General features: G+C 34.9%; 1 protein-coding gene across 1 annotated transcript in view; it reads right to left on the bottom strand.

The window, feature by feature from the left end:
- Positions 1-19,512, bottom strand: part of LOC145662290 (lipopolysaccharide-induced tumor necrosis factor-alpha factor homolog) — a 36,093-nt gene extending 16,581 nt beyond the window's left edge. The window contains exons 1-3 of the mRNA XM_081727700.1: positions 19,374-19,512; positions 13,378-13,590; positions 2,771-2,851 (exon numbers count right to left, since the gene is read on the bottom strand). Of these exons, the coding sequence (XP_081583826.1) occupies positions 2,771-2,851; positions 13,378-13,549 (253 nt within the window). The 5' untranslated portion in view covers positions 13,550-13,590; positions 19,374-19,512. The remainder of the gene's footprint in view (positions 1-2,770; positions 2,852-13,377; positions 13,591-19,373) is intronic.
- Positions 19,513-20,283: the final 771 nt, after the last annotated feature.

The raw sequence follows: 20,283 nt of genomic DNA, 5'->3' as shown, positions 1-20,283 counted from the left end.
AATCGAAAACACTGACACTGGTTGAACAAAAACTTCTTGCTGCTATAGTATACACATTTTAAGTCTTCCGAGATGCTTCTACTGTATTTGGTGTGGTTAAAGGTGACAAATGTTCATTACTCATGTACATCTCGAACAGTACCACCCATTGTGATAAATTCAACTGATGTAGACTATTCAAAATCCACTAAATTTTTAGGTGTAACAATAAGCTTACATGGAATGCACATATTACTGAGCTAAACAGCAAATTAAGCCGTATCTGTTTTGTCATTTATAGACTACGTGGTTCAGTGTCAAAAGAAACTTTGCTGTTATTGTACTATGGTAAGTTTCAATCATTGTTAAATTACGGAATAATTTTCTGGGGAGCCTCCTATTCCAGTGTTACTACTTTTCGTCTACAGAAAAAGGCAATAAGATCTATTTTTAATCTATCACCAAGGTCCTCATGAAAAAGGGTCTTTCAGTCAAATAAAATTTTAACTGTGCCTTGTCTGTACATATACAAAAGTATCATATATGTAAAGAGAAATGAAAGTAGTTTTCTTCATGTTGACGATGTACATTCATACAACACACGACAAAAGAATAACATATTCACAGCATACCAAAACTATGCGTGCACCAAAAGAAGTGTTCTTCCTATGTCAGCTAAGTTGTTTAATAAGCTCCCAAGTTATTTGAAGGATATCAAACACATACGAAATTTCAAAAATGAACTATTTAATTTTTTGTGTAACAAAATGTATTATCATATTAATGAATACTTGGGTGATAGTTTGTAAAATAATGTAAATCAATTACCGGTATATTGAAATGTCTTATTATTATTTGACAAGTCCTATGTACTGGTCTCTGACCAATAATGTACGACATGAATAAACAATGAATGAATGAATGAATGATGTTATTCCAACTTTTGTCGATCGTAATCGTCTCAGAATTTAATTTTGATTCCTTTGTTCGACTGAATGGAGTATTTTCTGGTAACTTACTGGCTGATATATATATATATATATATATATAGTAGTGCACACTTATAAGACAGAGAAACTTTTGTTGTTCTCTGCTTACACCATCAATACATGAAATTAAACGTCACTCCTAACCACCAAATAGCGGGAAAAATTACATCTGAATTTTCGTTAACTGTTTTTCCTAGCCGCTATTTTATTCATTATTAACTGTTACTTCACTAATAAATCTCGTAAATACGTCATCATTAAAATATATAAGAAAAAAAAACTTTCATCTGTAGAATACAAGGTATGTTCAAAAGAAGACCAGACCAAAGTTTCGCTGTTCTTGTTTTTTTATTGCTCATCATACAAACTTTCAAGCATTATCTCCTTCTAAGTACTCCCCTCTACTGTTAATACACCGTTGCCATTGTTTCTTCCAATTTTAGAACGCCTGCTGGAAATCACTTTTTTTTTTTTTTTTTTCCGAAGGCGTGAAAGTAATGTCGCATTTTCCTGAGGTTCTCCTGAGGACTGAGTACGATCTTCTTTCAAAGTGATTTTTGCCAGATAATTTGCAAGGTTTTCACTGAGGATTTGATAATGGCAAAATTCTACACTTACACCAACGTCTTCTGGAACCCCACAACAGTTAAATGACCATTTTCAGTAATTATAGCGCATAGAATCTCAGCATGTTGGTCATCTGTTGACGTGAAAGGTCGTCCACTCCTTAGACCTCCGACAACCAAACTTCAGTCCTCCGTAAAATGCTTAAACCGATCACAACGCTGTGTTTGGCTCATGCAATCATTCTTCTATGCCTGGTTAAGAGCCTGATTACTAAAAATAATACAAAATTTATCTTTTTTCTTTTTCTTGTGTTTAATAAGTTAAAGCAGATAATGAAATGCAACTTACCACAATCATAGATAATGTTATTCAACAACAAAATATAAACCTGAAGAATTTTCAGCATTGCCATCTATAGAAATTACAGTGTTGTCAGAATAACATTTCCTCCAAAATCTAAGCTAAGGCAGCGACTGGAGGAACGAATTCAACTGCATTTGATTACGTATCATGTTGTCTTGGAATCCTGTGAACTACTTTTTAAATAATAGTTGTATTTAATTTGTAATAAACAAAAACATACAATTATTAAAATTAAATAATGTTATTTAAAAAGTAGTTCACAGGATACCAAGACAACATGATACATATTCAAATGCAGTTGAGTTCGTTCCTCTAACCGCTGCCTTAATTTAAATTTTCGGGTGTTGTTATTCTGGCAACACTGTAATTTCTATGGATGACAACACTGAAAACTCTTCAGGTTTATATTTTCTGCTGTAGAATAACATTATCTATGACTGTGGTAAGTTGCATTTCATTATCTCCTTTCACTTACGAAAAACAAGCAAAAGAAAAAGGGTAATTTTGTATTATTTTTAGTAAGTCACGCCCTTAAGCACTTAGAATGTTTCTGTGAAAGTTTTTCCCAGTTTTACGCAAAAATTTCACACAGATGCGCTGTCAGCCAACTCCTTCATTGTTACTTTTTTCACTAATCTGATGAGGATCTTATGTACGACGTCACTAAAAGCATTGTTACTTGAAAACTAACGCATAGATGGGAACCCAATAAAAAGTGATCCTTTACCAAAATATGGCGCGATCTGCGCACGGTAACCAGAGCACGCCACTGAAGCCTTAAAGTCTGCTATTTTAAAGTTAAAAGTTCGGTCTTTATTTTGAAAACACCTCGTATATTAAAAATAGAATTAACAGCCTTGAATTTCTCTTACCTGTAGTGGTGGTAATCACTGTGTTAGCTGGTGTTGGGTAAGCTACAACAGCAGGTGGTGGTACAGCCGGGGGTGGCTGATCTAAAATTAACAAAAGAAATTAATTGTATTTTCCCCACCACAAAGTACAACCACACACACACAAAAAGGCATTCTGTTATTCAAGACTTGAAATAGATTTTAATTTCTTTTTTCAACATTCAATGTTCTTTTCAAAATTACATTTGAACGGCAAAACTTGCATCACGTGGATATTCAATACTGGACGCTGCAGAAGATAAGTGCTAAACTTATTTTATGTTATGAGTAATTAAACATACTTATCTAACGACCAGAAATTGATACATGTTAATACTTCGTTAGACTCGCCTGTTATTGTGTCCTGTTAAAATTTTCTAAGCAGTTTTGCCTGCCATCCTCACTAGATTCGAGCCCCTTACTGGGAAATCATTTCGCATTTTAAAACGTAATGTATGTCTGTAGATGTGTGTTCGATTTTACAGTGTCAAGTTTCTCAAATTTCCTCCATCTCTCTCATTTTGAAATGAAATTATTTCCGTCAAGGAGTCCAATTTACACCAAGGACGGCATGCGAAACTCTCAAAATTGTACAGAAAATTATAGCAGCACGAAATGAGTGGTAAGTTTAACTACTACTATCTTATATACCCTCTATGTATATACTAAATAGTACAGGATGGACTATAATTATGTACACTCATGTTCAAAAATTATTATCGAAAATCTATAACTGTCTTCTTGTAAGAATATAATTTGATAATGATTTTGCAGGGTGCTTATAATACTGATACTTTGTGTATAATCGGAAAATGTATATTTATGGAAAATTTCATAGGAAAAGAATAATAAATACGAAAATTAGAGTGAGTAAAACAAAATGTTGCTAAATGGACAAGTAAGTTTTATTTTCGTTTTATTGTTCTTATTTACTGTTTTTCGACATGAAATTTGCCACATACATGTCTTTGCCGATTATACACGTACTAACATTGTAAGAAATACCGGGCGAATTCATTATCGAATTATATTCCTACAATAACATATTTATAGACATGCGACAATAATTTTGGACATAAGTGTACATGATATTTCAAAGATTGCGGTAAAGAAACTAGCAACGTTGTTCTCCATGGCATGGTCCACCAATGCACCATATAAATCGATACATGTCTGGAGACGAAGAGCAACGTTGTCAAAGCAGATTGACAGACCTGTACTGGAATCTTGTGGAACTCTTCTGTGATAGCTTCCCGTAGTTTGACCAAATTGCGTATGTGATGTTGATATACTTTGTCCTTTAAAACACTCCATAAGAAAAAGTCAGGTAGTGGCAAATCGGGAGATCAAGCTCCGTCTCATCTCCGCATAATTAATTGTTACAGAATACAAACGCACACGCTGCTCTAGAAACAACATCCTGTATAGCATACACTAACGGTTGTAAGTTCACTGACCGTTATCCTACTTTTAGGCTACACTGTTGCCATATTGAAACTTTTTGTCCAGAATTATAAATAGTCAGTCAAACATTATTTCCATAATTATGGGTACACTATGGACATGACTTAACAAGTTCTATTACTTCAAGATAACTATTTAAAATCAGGGTTGGAAAAAGTAGTTTAAAAAAAAAAACATGTGTTTAAAACATGAAAAAGGTGTTCAAATGTTTTAACCCTTAAATCGCGCGCGCGCCAAAACCCTGTGTCTCTCAAACTATGAAGCCAGTTAAGCCGATTTCGTCGGGTTGGATAAAAAAAAAAACGTAACTTTTAATGTTTGGGTTAATGTTGGGCTTTTAATGTATTTCGGCCTCTTTCTTCTTTCCATTCTTCAAGATATGGTTCTTTTCATTCTTCTGTAGTGATATCAGAAGCAGGGTGGAAAAAAATCATGATTTTTTTAATAAAAATCATTTTTGTTGATTTTTTTTATTTAAATCGATTTTTTTGATTTAAATCAAATCTTTCTCCTGGTATAATACAAGTCGCGAATTGAAGATAAAGCATTAGGAATTAGTATTAAATGCTAATTATGCCATTTAAGTGAAAGTATTGGGGTTTCATTTTGAATTATCCCCAATCGTTAACCTATATCAATCCCAAACAATGTTTCTTAACCCTTTTAAATTATGGCTCTTTTTAAAGGTAAATTATAGACTTTCAGTCAAGCAGCTACAGCACCATCCCTATTTATCCTGGGATCATGGTACATGCATCACTCTCTTTAGAATAGAACAGCTTTTGAAACGGTAACATTCACATTTCCTTATCATGTCCCTGAAGCGGGAAATTTTGAGAGTAATCGGCATTTTTTTAAACTTTTATTTTTTTAAATTTGGTCCCCTCTGAATACCCCTGTGTTACAGCACGGATGTCAAAATCAACTGGGAAATGCTAAGGGGTGTACTAAATGTGTGTACAAAATTTCAAGCTTCTCTTTTGAGTAGTAAGAGTGAGAAAACTATTTAACAATGAGCTAAGAACATTCCCACAATGCCCCAGATGACCCGCATTTAATATAAAAATTTCCTCAGACATCCCTATTTATTCTAAGATCATGATTTGTACATTATTCTCTTCAGAATAAAACAAATTTTCAAACAGTACCCTTCAAATGTCTCCGTCATGTATCTGGGGGCGGGTAAATCACGAAAAAAGGAATTTTCTGTTAAAAATGTCTTTTTTTTCATTTTTACCTCTGTGGACCCCTTCCCCTGTTTTAAGGTAGAGATCTGAAACAAATCTAAAAAATACTGAGGGGTGCACTGAGTAAATGTGCAAAATTTCAATCTTGTAGGTGCAAAAGTAAGCCCGTGAAAAATAATATTCCCCAAATACCCCAGATTCCCGTATAAAACAGGATCTCAGGTAACAGTTTCCTGAGACATCCCTATTTATCCTAGGAGCATAGTACGTACATCATTTTCTTCAGAATAGAACAGCCTTTCAAACGGTACCATTCATATATCTTCATCTGAGACGGGAAAATCACGAAAAAAAGCTATTTTTTGATTAAAAAATATCCTTTTTTAAACAGTTTTGCCCCTCTGGACCCCGCTGTTTCCACGCAGAGATCTGAAAACATCTGAAAATTATTAAGGGGTGCACTGAACGAGTGTGCAAAATTTCAGTCTTCTGAATGCAAAATGTAACCCGCCCCCCCCCCCCCAAAATAATAATAATAATAATAATACTCATAACAAAAAAAATATCTTTTTAAATTTATGACGTCATCACACACTATGCCTCAACACAGAAAGGCGTGGCAGGGTTGGCAAAAACCATGGTTTTTATTGAAAAAAAATCAGTTTTTCTTCTGTTTAAACCTGGTTTTTTGGTTTAAACCAGTTTTTTTTATTAAATAATTTACTCTATGTATTTGTATCACATATGAACAGAAATAAGTTTGTTTCACTTTGGTGTTATTATGCAACAACCGGGTTGTGCTGGAACGGATCACATAAGCTTAAAGCGGAGTCCAAACCGTTTATCGTCTCTTATATCCGAAACAAATTGTCCTCCATTTGAACTTGAAAACTGGACTAATTGGCCACAAATGCGATACGTCTGCCGACTCACTCACGAAGGACTCCTGATACGTTGTACTGATCTTTACATACTTTTAATATAATTGTCTAATTGTGAAGAGTCATTTGAGAAGGACAAAAAGATAAACAGATGCACAAGTGAAACCATTATACAGAATTACATATGGACAGTTTCAAAATACTGCAGAGTACAGAACTAATTAAGTCCAAATTAGTTCACTGCGACTTTGATTAGTCTAAGTTAAAGAAATACGACGACTTCACTTGTATATCAGTAAGAACAGTGAATAAAGATATGAATTATTTGAGTCCAGTTTGGTTCTGACCAATTTATACATAAATAGATACCAAAGATATTTCTGATTTCAGTAAATGCCTCTCGGGGGGTTTGTATGACCCCCTTCCCCAAAGTACGATATTTTGATGTATATTATCAATAGTAAACATTACTAAAACGATACAATATTTAGAATTTTCCTTTGATTGCAATTGCATAACAATAATAACAAACTATTAAAAAAAACACGAAAGAAACATTCATAACCTTACAAAAAAAAAGTTGCTTTTGTAGTATAGGGCTAATTTCTTTGAGTAATGAATGGGGAATTTAAATTTGAATATAATAGGAATAATATGCGGGAGTGACACGCGATAACCCACTAATGTGTGTGTTGAAGATTTTACGAAAACTTACACTTTTACAAACATTTTTCGTTTTTTGCATGGTTTAAACCAGCCAACCCTGCGTGAAAGCATATGTAACGTGTTCTAAAATGCCTCCAGCCTTAAAGAAAACGAAGTAAAAAGCCTTATTGGTACTTTTTAAATTGAATAATGAAGATTCTACCATACCACCTAAAAACAGGTGATATAATTTAAAAGGTCAAGCATTAAGGAAAAAGTACAGCAACGTTTATCAAAAAGACACTTTTTTTTTTTTCAGAAAAGTTACTGATATTTGGCAGGGGCTTATTTTTAAAAACTCAGAACCAGCTTGCGGCATGAAATACATAAATTTCGCCTAAAGTTATAAAATTAACACAAGAAAGGGGGGATAGGACCCCTCTAAATACGCCCTATTATCTGAGGACAAACAAACAGACACGCACAAAAAAGAATTTTCGTCTTAAATGTCAATGGTGATTTCCCCGTTGGAATAGTTAACGATTTTAAAACCCAAACCCAATGTTACGAAAAGAAGAAAGAAGGATTGCTCCGTTACCTGTTCAAAACGAGATTTTCCCTAATCACCCTCTGCATGACACTTGTTTTCATACTATACTGTACATTTGAGTCTCATTGTATTATGATTATTAACTTCCATAATCGAAATAACAGAACAGAAACGGGATTTTACTTATTTTCATTTTAAATTAATTTATTTAGGAATTCGATTTAAATCAACGATTTTTATTTTAAAAATCAAGTGATTTAAATCTTGATTTAAATCGTGATTTAAATCAGACTGATTTAAATCAATCCACCCTGATCAGAAGCCATTCAAGCTCTTTGCGTGCGATAATAAACAGGATTCCAGTGGTACAAAAGTTATTGTGGTAGTATTTCGGAAATGAAATGTTCGTGATTTAACTGTTAACCAAGTTTTAAAACACACACGGGGAAAAAAAAAAGTTTTAAACATTTTGACCAGTTTAAAATATGATTTTAGACGTATTTAAAAATCATGTAATAACGTATTTATTAAGGCCTTTTTGCTCTTGCAACCGATCTTTTCATTTATTTTATTCTCGTTAAGACTACACTGTGTTGGGTACAGAAGTAATTCTCAACTTATTCCATATCACTTGTAAGTGACTCTCGTAAGTACTTTCTTGGTTGTAATAAGCTTTCCAGGTAGATTTTAAAATCTACCAACTATGGGGATTACACACAATCTATCAATATACATAGTAAAACAAACGTCCGCACCACCGTTGTGTGTTCAGAACGGGTTGAGGGAGAATGATGAAACTTGGAAGAGGTCTGACACATCAGATGGTGCTATCAAGCATCATGGCGGACATCTTTGCTTGGTATTCAAAATTTCAAGTGCAAAGGAGTCATGGTACATGTTTTACGGCTACAACTTTTACCAGAAATACGGTTGTGCAGCTATTTTGCCTCTAAAGCAAGTCATTTCGCAGTTACCGCTTCTGAAAGTTTTCTAGTCATGCCTTTAGAGGCTAAGCTCGCGTTTCGTGAAGGCGGGTGACATTTTCGTTGCAAAATTTGATTAGCATTGCAGAACACGATGCTAAGAAAATTATTTTAAAATAATCAATTTTCGAAAAGTAATGTCTGAAGCACACTTCATGTTGTGCTAACTTTAGAATATTTTCTGCATTCCTTCTTTTTTTTTTTTTTTTTCCTTAAGTCAATAATTTATTGAAGAAAGGTAATATCTGGGGCGTTCAGAGCACAATGGATTCAAATCCATTTTCAATAAAGTTCAGTTTTGCTTAGCAAATGAATTCTATTTCAAAACGTAATACCTTCGCAGTGAAAAGTCCAAAACAAATGTAACTAAAACCATACGAAAGGGCGTGTAGTAGTTTCATATGACAGCCGCTAGACAGGGATGTCTGTGGGACAGGAGGACAACCGCCCCCATTCCCACTCTGAATTTCAGATTTTGGAGGCAGTAAGGCAGTTCTAAAAATCTTTTGATAGGCAAAGTTCAACAGAACAAGCTTGAGGTCCTTGCACCGAATAAATACGGGGAACATACAGATGATTAAAACTGGAAAGTTGCTTAAGCCCAATTTCAAGAATTCTTAAAACTAAAGTAGAGCCACCTTTGGAATCCTTGGGCCAAAAAATAATATAAGAGAGCAATATAAGCCTAGCCAATGGAAATGGATTATAACTGATCAAAATTCGTATTTATTCGGTGTAAGGACTTCAAATTTTTTATGTTGGACTTTGCTCAGAAAAAGGTTTCTAAATATGCATTACTGCCTCCTCAATCTAAAATTCAGGTTAGGGGGCGGATGACCTCTAAACGAACGCCCCTCTCTAGTGGCAATCATATAAAATTCTAGATTGCATCTTGTATTGTAGTTTTTCTTTCTTTCATCTCGGATTCGTGATTGTGTAAATATGACGTTTTCCGTCGCTGTGTTCCTTTGGACACACCTTGCATTTATTTAACGTAATTATGCAAAACTGACTATGGCATTCGGAGCTTGACTTCTTAAGCATTCTCACGCAGCAGCGTACACAATATAATATTAATATCTTAAATTTATGAGCAAGGAGGGGAAAATTAGCCCTCCTCTCCCATTCCATCAATGCCCTTGTCTAGTGGTTGTCCTATGAAATCCTAGTCCACACCCTTTCACGTTGCTTTTGTTTCATTTATTTCGTACCCTTGGCTACAAAGATATTAATTACGTTTGCTGAGCAGAAGTGAACCTTTCTGAAAATGGACTTCGATCCCTCGTGTTCGGAACGCCCCATATCTAAAAATATTTTATAAAAACTGAGTTGGAGCCAAATTTATTCTGTAACCCAAGTTTGTTCTAAACGCGTAAAATTAGTTTGTTTGGTTTTATTGATTACAGTATTGCAACAGTAGCAAGGCTATATGAGACAGGGCTTTTTGTTTAAAGTGGGATCCGAATCACAAATTTTGAAATTTTACGTCGGATCGCAGTCAAAATGTATGCAGCAAATTCTGACCTCTCGTGCCTCTACTACCCTCAAAATGTAATGTTAAAAGACCGAAAATTGTGCCCTGTAGCATAGTGCATACATACAGACAGACGAACAAATTGAGATCAAATTGTCCCAGACATTGACGTTCGGCACTGATGTTACAATAAGTATCACACTTTAATGGTTAGTTACGCGGGCAAATGCCATACCTTGCGGTTTCTCGCCTGGTCCCTTCATAAAAGCCATTCTAAGGTGTAAAGCTTTTTAACAAAATTTAGACCTGAGATGGGGAAGAGGGACGAAATAAAATTTTCATACAAAATTAATTCTTACCTTAAGTTTCCAGTTGTATTTCAACCACATCACTGATGTTAGAATCATCAGAAGCAATTTTCGGATCAACACTTTTACCATTTGCTTGGGTATCCAGTTTTTTCCACAGAATTGTATTTTTCATAATGATTCTTCATTCTGTGAACTAAACCAACCATTTCTTTCTTACACGTTTTGCAACGAGCTCATATGGTCGTTTTCTTATCTGATGGAGTTTGAGTTACTTTAATAAATTTGCTCCAAATGATGTCAATTTTTCTTCCCGTAAAACTGATGTTAAACGATTCTAAGTTGCACGGAAACTGAGAACCAACATGTACTGTATCAACGAATGCCTGCGATACTTTATTTTCAGAACCGCAAATTTAGCAAATAACCTTTTGTTTGTTTTCTGAATACAACACAAAAATTAGTTTCCATGATAATTATTTTATTTATTTTTTTAATATTAAGTTCTACAAGTAGTCCAACGTTCAACTACGACACTTTCTCGCAAGTTAACTGAGAAGCATTTATACAATAAAATATACGTTTAAAATAAGGGGGGGGGGGGAAAGAGGCAAAATAAATTGAAGATCACCACATTGACATGCTATAGCCACGAGAAATCAAAACATTCACATTGGAAGAAAATAGTCTTCTGAATGGGGAGCAGTTTTTGACAATTTTCTTTCTCTGGCAGATTTTTTTTTTTTCAAAAATAAAATAAAATGAAAATAAACGTATGTTTAAAACAAGTCTTAAAAAAATACACATGTTTAAAACAAGTTTTAATCATCTGTTTTAAATAAAACAACCCTGTTTACAATTGCATGAATTTCTAAACTCGCATCAAATTCCACAACAGAAATGTTAACATATCACACATATACCGAAAGTATTTCGCTTCACACTAAAAAATGTATTCTGAGCAGACACTAAATCGGCAAAGAAAAAACAATCACGAAATAAAAAAAGCAGTTTACGAACAAGATCAAAATTCTTAATGCACGGAGCTTAGTAATAAGTGTTTCCATCTCAATTTTGATAAATTTTCCACTAATACAATAACTTATTGCAAATTTACGAGTTTCCTAGCATACTTATAGTCCTAAATTTTACGGCGAGTTTCCCTCTTTCTTAATAGAATAAGATTGTGTAAGCCACTCCTGAATATGCTGGACAGTGACTACAATCAAGTTATGGAGAGCATATGTAATCAAGGTATGAGAAATTATTGAGCTCGTCTCATACTAGTGCCAGTTCGATTATTTTTATATGATGTTATGAGAGACTACTTGTGGTAGTCCACCTCAAAGAAGTCTCCAGATATCGTACACACAGCCATCCGAGTTACGTCACACTACAGACTGGCAACGTTGCTATCAAGTCGACGAGCCTACGAAGCAGCTATAACCTACGAGCAGCAGGAGCGACTCGTTCACTTGAAATTCGGCGCTGGATGGAGCAAGTAGTGAGCTCCCAACGTGAAAAAAAGATGGTCGTTCACTTGAAACTCGACGACAGAAGGAGCAAGTAGTGCGCCCCCAACGTGAAGAAACATGTGCTTCACTGCTTCATATAACAATAAGTATCGTTATTTTGAAAGAATAGTAAACGAATATTTAATCAATGTTTATACTATTGATCAAAATTGATAATGTAGTTAACATGTATAAATGAGTATTGGGCCTCAGCCTTATAAATATTGTAATATGACTGAAGCGAATTGGTAAAGGGCAAATAATAGTTTATTAACCTTGATATTAATATTTTGTAAATTTTCATATTTTAAATGGAAATAAAAACTCAATTCCCAATCTGGTGCTGTTAGGTCGTTCACATGGGTAGAGAAATAAAGGAAGTCTCGTAACAACTCAAACTATGTCTAGATAAAACATTCTTTTAATAGGAAATATAACTTATGTTATGCAAATTATGTTATGGAAATATAACTTCTAATTTAATATGATAGTTATTATTGATTTGGTCATAAGGCCACAGCACCAGTTTTGGGTAATTACCTGATCTGATATCTCTAGTTTTATTTATGCAATCCATCTATTTTAACAAATTAATCGCTCTACCTAAAATTAAATGGTTAAGTTTGTTATGAGATTGAATTCTAAATTGCCCCCATGCTATGGTTATTATTACATGAGCTATGTGTGGATATAAATTGTGTATGTCGACGTCCGGATTTCGATCCAATAACTTGGCATACGTTATGGTTTAGGCGCCGGGTACCGATCCCGGTACCTCTCGCATACGTTAATATTGTGATTTTTAATTCAGTGTTTTGACTCATCCACTAGGTTTATTGATGCATGCTGTGAGTTGTTAGCTTTCCTTGCAGGTTGTTTATCTTTATTTCTGAGCTAGTGAAAAGACATTTTCACTTATGAGGTTTTGTTGGTCTCTGGATCATTTAATTTAGAATAATATTTTATGATTCTTTTAATTAAATGAGCCGGCCCCCACATATTTAAATTACTGCAACTTTATCGTACGATTACACATTCGTTAACTTGGATTTAAAGAATTTACAAGCTATACTTATCCGCAGCATATACTATACAAATGACTAATTTTCTTTCACTTGTACATAGTCCGCCATTTTCCTACAAATAAGAATAAACTACACGATATAAAAGTCTTTTCACACTACACGAGAACGATGGTAGCTGATCATCGAAACTGTGTTATTTTTGTTGATTTAAATGTGCTTCTACGTGATTTTTCAACTATCTGCGAAATCATCATCATTGCTGGTTTTATAAAAACTGATTTTAAAGAAAAGAGATTTTATGAAATAGCACGAATCTATGATTCTGGAAATGATATCGTCCACTAGCATTAACATAGGTTGCGTGGTCAGGTTACTTGACACAAATATAATTTGTATCCAGAAATGTTTGTTGATCACATGGAACACTCCAATACACACACAATAAAAGCTCTTAAGTGGAAAATAATCACGTAAAAGACAGTTTTCCTTTCACGACAATGTGACAGATCTCTCCTTTCTTCCTATCTACTTCAATAATACATCATAGTTTTTACTTACATGGCTGAATCGGCGGTAGCGCGGCATACTGTGGTGGAGCCTGAACGAATTGTTGGGTTTCTCCTGGTAGATACTGTAGCTGTGGAGGCACAAGGCCTACGGCTTCTTCATAGCTAGGAGGCGCTGTAGGCATTGGCTGCCCCGGTTGTGCATTATCCTTGTTTGGACTCATTGTTTCGGTCTACATGAAAAACTCACCATTAACAATTCGATCTGGAACACAGAAAAGCCAACATTAGTAAATCACATTATAAACATTTACGCATCCACACAAATACATAGTTATTGCCTGATTGAAGTTATAGGGTAAATATTCACAAGAAACGTATTCCCAGTTGCTCTTAGTTAACCTTTTATGGAATTTAATGCTTGTGATATTAATTCATCGTTTGTAAGTAAGTACGTGATTAATTCAGATGTGAGTTCTTATAGTTTTTCAGCTCTGTGTGGTTTGTTTCAGTTTGAAAAGACATGTGAGAAATGTTCACGGAATTTGACTTTATATCCAAGGTTTCGTGAAGGAAGTCGTTTGATAGTGTACGGGCTTTGTTATAATCGCAAGAGTTTGCGGTACTACATGAAGTTTACTTCTAAACGTAAAGATACTTTTTTTTTTTTTTTTTTTTTTTTTTTGGTAATGTAAATTTAACTATTGGTCAATTTTTATTTTTTTTTCCTTCCGGTGTGACCGATTGTGAATTTATGATTCATGAATGTTCGTGTTTACTGACTTTAAGTAGTACTACCGGGTTCGATTGGTTATACTGAAATTCGTTTAGAAATTCTGGCGAGAGAACCCTTCATGTTGAAGTTGATGAATCCTTATTTGGTAGTCGTCAATTTAATGTTGGCCGTGTCCAGGGCCGTGCCGTGGGGCAGGGGAGCGGGACGACGGCCCAGGGCGCCGAAGTAAGGGGGCGAAAAAATCGGGAGAAAAAGGGGCAAAAGAAAGGAAAAATTACTAGGAATATATATATGGGGGAGCCGTCGTATACTCTAGCCCCGGGCGCCAATTTTCCACGACAAGCACTGGCCGTGTCATACGTAAAGAGACTTGGATTGTTGGTGGTATTTGCACAGGGAAAGTGGCGATATTTTTTTCAGCGAATGTGTTGATTCGCGCTCCGGCAGAAGTTTATTATTATTGTTGCGCATGTGCATCCACAGTCTGTCGTATTAACTGATTACTGGAAAGGTTATAGTTCATCAGAGAAAGAAAAATGGTAGCATTTAACTGTTAATCATCCACTGAATTTTGTTGATCTTTCTAGTGGTGCTCATCAGGGTTGACTGGTTTAAACCAAAGAAAAGAAAAAAAAGAACGAAAAATGCTTTAAATCGTGTGGACTTCGTGGTGACGTTTCCACATATCAAACCATCTGCATTACGTTTATCTACTTTTCACCTTTTAATCAAGGGGTCCCGTGTTCAATTCTCGGTAGAACCACAACCCATCTTTCAAGTGTAAGCCAAGTAGCGATTCAAGGTGTCCCTTTAAGCGAAAGTCTTCTCCGTGATAACCTTGGTATTTCATAAGGATGTTAAGCCTAAACATACGAAATGAAACCAAATTATATATTTCTACTTGAATGAATGCCTGTTGTTTTATAAAGAAGCCAAGGTTGCTTAAATATATTGATAGAAATTGGCAAAATTTATCACCTACCTACGTAGCTTCCAACATCAACTTGGATTTGACTTTAATTTTATTGAGTGATATCTACATACCAAATTTGTAATTTAATATCTCAGTTTTAGCGTAGCGATTATGATACCTTGACCTTAAAATTTTACATACAAATACATTTAAAGTAATAACAGGGTTTTCCCAATGGCTAAGGCGGCAGTTTCCCGATTTATATATAATTCTGCTATAATGTTTTTACTTGTGTAACTGTTTATCTTTTTGTCCTTCTGAAATGACTCTTGACAATTATATTAACAAGTAGGCCTATGTAAAGATCAGTACAACGTATTTTTATCAGGAGTCCTTCGTGAGTGAGTCGGCAATCGCATTTGTGACCAATTAGTCCCGGTTTCGTGTCTAAATGGACAATTTCTCTTGGATGTAAGTCGAGAAGCGGTTTGGATTCCGCTTTAAGCTTATGTGATCCCTTCCAGCATAACCTTGTTGTTGCATAGTAACACCAAGGCGAAACAAACTAATCTCTGTCCATATCTAAAATAAAGACAGAGTAAATTATTTAAACCAAAAAAATCTCTTTTTTTTTGTTTTTTTTTTTTCAATAAAAAACATGGTTTTTGCCAACCCTGGTGTTCATACTCAAAATGCTGAAAATTTGTGGTCACATTTGAAGCGGAATTTGATGTTTACTCATAAATTTCATAACTTGATTTTGTATTTTGTTTGGTATTTGTGGAAGCGTAAATTTGGGGCTCGCTGATTTTTTTTTTTTTTTTTTTTTTATGCTGGAGTGTTGTATCATTAATGGTGAGTTATTTATTTATGTCATTGTGTAGAAGTGCTATGTGTTTTTAATGTAGGTCAGGGTAGATTAGAATTGTTTCTGTGTATTTATAATTCGTGATGCTGTTTGCTATTCACGAAGAATAGCTGACTAAAAGTAGGGAATTCGTGTTATTATTCAGTTCAAAATTTCGTGACGTCGCCAATTCTGTCGATGAATTTGAATCTTAGAACATATAAAACGATAATCATGCCTGTTGTTCTGTATGGTTACGAAACATGGTCGCTTAGTCTGAGGGAAGAACATAGACGGAAAATATTTGAGAGTAAAATCCTGAGATGAATATTCGGACCCAAGAGGAACGGGAATGGCGGAAACTTCCTAACGAGGAACTACATAATTTCTATGATTTACTAAACACTGTTAGAGTCCTCAAGTCTAGAAGTCTCAGGTTGGCAGGTTATGTAGCCAGAATGGAAGAAAGTAGGAACGCTTAAAGTCTTAACGGAAGACTAATCTGAAAATGTCCATTAGGAAGACCTAGGCGCAGATGGGAAGACAATATTAAGATAGATCTCGCAGAAATAGGAATACGAAGTAGAAACTGGATCCACTTGGCTAAGGATAAAAGTCAGTGGAGAGCTTTTGTGAACACGGTATTGAACCTCCGGGTTCCATAGGCCATAGAGTTAGTTTTAGATGCTGTTTGCTCCTGCTAACCTGCTGGTTAGCTTAGGATTGGACTGATTCCGTTTGCTTCTGCCAGCTAGTAGATTAGCCTAGGATTTGATTTGATTAGGTTAGGTTCGGTTGTTATGAAGCGATTCATCTGGAGCAGTTCTCGTAGTAGGTCAAGAAATTGTTTTCAAGTGTTTTTTTGATTTATTGGAGTAGTGTGAGATTTGGGTCTTTTGGTTACGAGGATTTTATTCTCAAATTAGCCCAAGTTGTCCACAATACCTGCTGAGAAACCGGAACACGTTGGTTATGAGAATAATGCACTTATATCTTTAAGTGCATTACTTCCACAACTGGCATGTTCTGGTTGCTTAGGAGGTGTTATGAGTGATTTGGTCACTGCTCAAATGAATCGATTCGTTCTTGGGAACTGGTTCGGATGAATCGGTCCCTGTCACTGCTTTGCCTAAAGTAAATCTTTGCCCGCAATTCTATTGTGAAATCAATTAACATGTTTTTCTCCGTAATTTTACAAATCTATACCTTCCCCCCTAAAATAGGACAGCACCGAGCCCCAGAGGCGTTATTGTGTGGAACACTGTAGAGTGCCGCTAGAATCAATCGGCACCTTTGTCTGCCTATTGCATGATAGTTACTACGACAGTGCGTTTGAAACACTGCAACATTATGCTGTATGGATTAACTTTAGAGTGGAGACCCTCCGTTTTTACTAAAAATTTGTGAAATTTACAGGGAAAAGGAGGTTAAGAAATGGTGATTTAAAGTTCTTATGTGATCTTTAGATGTGTAAGGTTGGGAGTAAAGTTATATTTAATACAAATAATCAGTACATAGCAGGGTTGGCTGGTTTAAACCAGCTGTTAAAAAAAAAAAAAAAAAAAAAAAAAAAAAAAAAAAAAAAAAAAAAACTGGTTTAAACCAAAAAAAATGTCCGTAAAAGTGTAACTATTCGTAAAATCTGGGTTATCACGTTTCACTCCCATATATTATTCGTACTATATTTAGACCTAAATTCCCCATTCTTTACTCAAAGAGATTATATTACTAAAGCAACTTAATGTAATTTTATGGATGTTTTCTGATCTTTTTATAGTTTGTTTATATTGTTATGCAACCAAAGGAAAATTCTAAACATTGTTTCGTTTTAATAATGTTTACTATTGATAAAATACATCGAAATGCCGTACTTTTTTAGGGAGGGGGTCATACAAACCCCACGAGAGGCAATTATTGAAATAACAAGAATGTTTGGTAACTATTTATGTATAAATGGGTCAGAGCCAAAGTGGACTCAAATAATTCGTATCTTTATTCACTTTTCTTACTGATATGCAAAGTAAGTCGCTATGTTTCTTTAACTTGGACTAATAAAAGTCGTAGTGAACTGACTTGGACTAAATTAGTTCTTCTGTACTCTGTAGTACTTTGAAATTGTCCATATGTAATTCTGTATAATGGATCCACTTGTGCAATTGTTTGTCTTTTTGTCCTTCTATACTAATGACTCTTGACGATTATATTAACAAATACGTAAAGATCAGTCAACGTATTTTTACCAGGAGTCCTTCGTGAGTGAATCGGCAGACGTATCGCATTGGCCAATTAGTCCCGATTTCGAGTTCAAATGGAGGACATTTTCACTTGATGTAAGCCGAGAAACGGTTTGGATTCCGCTTTAAGCTTATGTGAACCCTTCCAACATTACCCGGTTGTTGCATACTAACACTAAGGCGAAACAAGCTTACTTCTGTCCATATGTGATATAAATACATAGAGCAAATTATTTAAACCAAAAAAACCGGGTTTAAACCAAAAAACCTGGTTTTTTGGTTTTTTCAATAAAAGCCATGGTTTTTGCCAACCCTGGTATATAGCCTATGCAAAAGTTTGTACTATTACTATTCGCAAGACGCGGAAGGTTTCGATGACTGAGCAGCATGGTAGTAAAATAGCACGTCCAAGTGAAAAGTAATGTAGCAATTTTTAACGTTTTCAGTGCTTTTTTGCAGGATTGAAACCTGTGGGACACTTTTTACAGTTAAGCCTGCTCTATTGTCAGTTTACCTACTATGGCCTCATTACGCGCATTGATATACTAAATATTAAACTTCATTTTTCTCCGTAGTCACCGTGCAATGATGACCTTTATTACTTTTTTTCTTTGTCTGATGCTTAAATTTCGTGTAATTCCCTTAGTTTCCCCGTAAATTTTATAATTTTGAGGGCCACCTGCAGAACTTAACCCTTTAAGAAAGTAAATACCTTGATCTTTGGCACTGCTTTTTTTACTTTCTTTACAAGAAATTCTATTGTACGTATATGTTGTTCAATTTCATTTACTCATTTGTCGATTATTACTTACAAGAAATTCACTTGTGCACATTGCATACTTAAGCAATACAATAATCCTTCTATCTGGTATAACATTTTACTTTGTAACGTTTCCTTCAAATATTAGTGAATCTGTTCTTGATTGTTACTTTTTTAAATAAATTACAAATATGCATTGAATGTTATAAAACTCAAAATATTTTATCATTCTAATAACAATTAATCTGATAATCATAATATTGCAGAAAAATCATTACGAACAACCTATGTCCATACAAAATTTGTTTGGAACAAAAACATTAATCTCATCTAAGATCCAAATTCGAATTCCTCAAATCAACATCCTGTAACCCTTTTCTTGTACACATGATTATGCATCACAAAATAAATAATAACAGAAAATATGTCTGCTATTTTTATTACGCCCTTCACTGACCTACTGATGCAATAATTTCTATGTGAAAATTAAAAATGGATAACTCAAGAAATGCATTCAACACACAACTAGTACCTTCACATTTAGTTACTGATAATTACCTTAGTATGCAAACAATTAACAGCTTAAATATTTCTGACACTATGCATAACTTGCATTTGCATTAAAGCACAGAATCGAACTTGCACAGATTTTGATCACTTCGTTTTCTTCCTGGTTAGTCAGGTGTTTCCATAGTTGCCAATCTAGAAATTAGAATATTCTAGTCCATTTGCGAAACAAAATACCACCCGGCAAAAAATATCTACAACAAACGGGCATATTAAGTAACGATTTGAGTCAATGCAATTCAAAATTTGCGATTTAGTTTGAAAATCTGAATAACAAAAATAATTTCTTTGTGGATGTTTTGCGTTGCGTTGCTATACGCAGAAGTTGTTGTGATAAGCGTTGCTGGCGATTCTACCTCGTTCCCACAGATAGGTAAAAAAAATTGCCAAAAATTGAAAATTATTTGCCCTCTATGATGGGTGTTTTTTTGGTGGAGAAGTTCCTTAATCCAATTTATGGGTATAAAGGATCAGTTTTGTACCTCTATGTTCGCTTTGAATATGTGTTGGGTGGGCCAACCTTGTACCCCTCATATTTTAAGTTGAGGCTTATGATCCTATACTTGTGTCTATGGACTAACATAGGCAGGGCCGTGCCGTGGGGGAAGCGTGCGGGGTGACGACCCCGGGGGCGACGTAAGGGGGCGAAAAATCGGAAGAAAAAAGGAAAAAGATAGGAAAAATTGTTTGGAATATATGTATGGGGGGCGCCGTCGTATACTCTCGCCCCGGTCGCTGATTTTCCACGGCACAGCCCTAAACAGAGGGTAACTCGCTCTCTTTCATAGCTATTCAAAACCAGATACGTGACTCATCGTTCTGATTGGTTGTTGTATTCATACGATTAAGATTCGCATGACATACAAGCAAATCACTGAGATTGGTTGTTTAGTGTTACATT

The sequence above is a fragment of the Thermobia domestica genome, chromosome 10 (genome assembly GCF_964235325.1).
Source record: "Thermobia domestica chromosome 10, izTheDome1.hap1.1, whole genome shotgun sequence".
In the NCBI taxonomy this organism is placed as follows: Eukaryota; Metazoa; Arthropoda; class Insecta; order Zygentoma; family Lepismatidae; genus Thermobia; species Thermobia domestica.
This window is presented reverse-complemented; position numbering and strand designations above follow the sequence as displayed.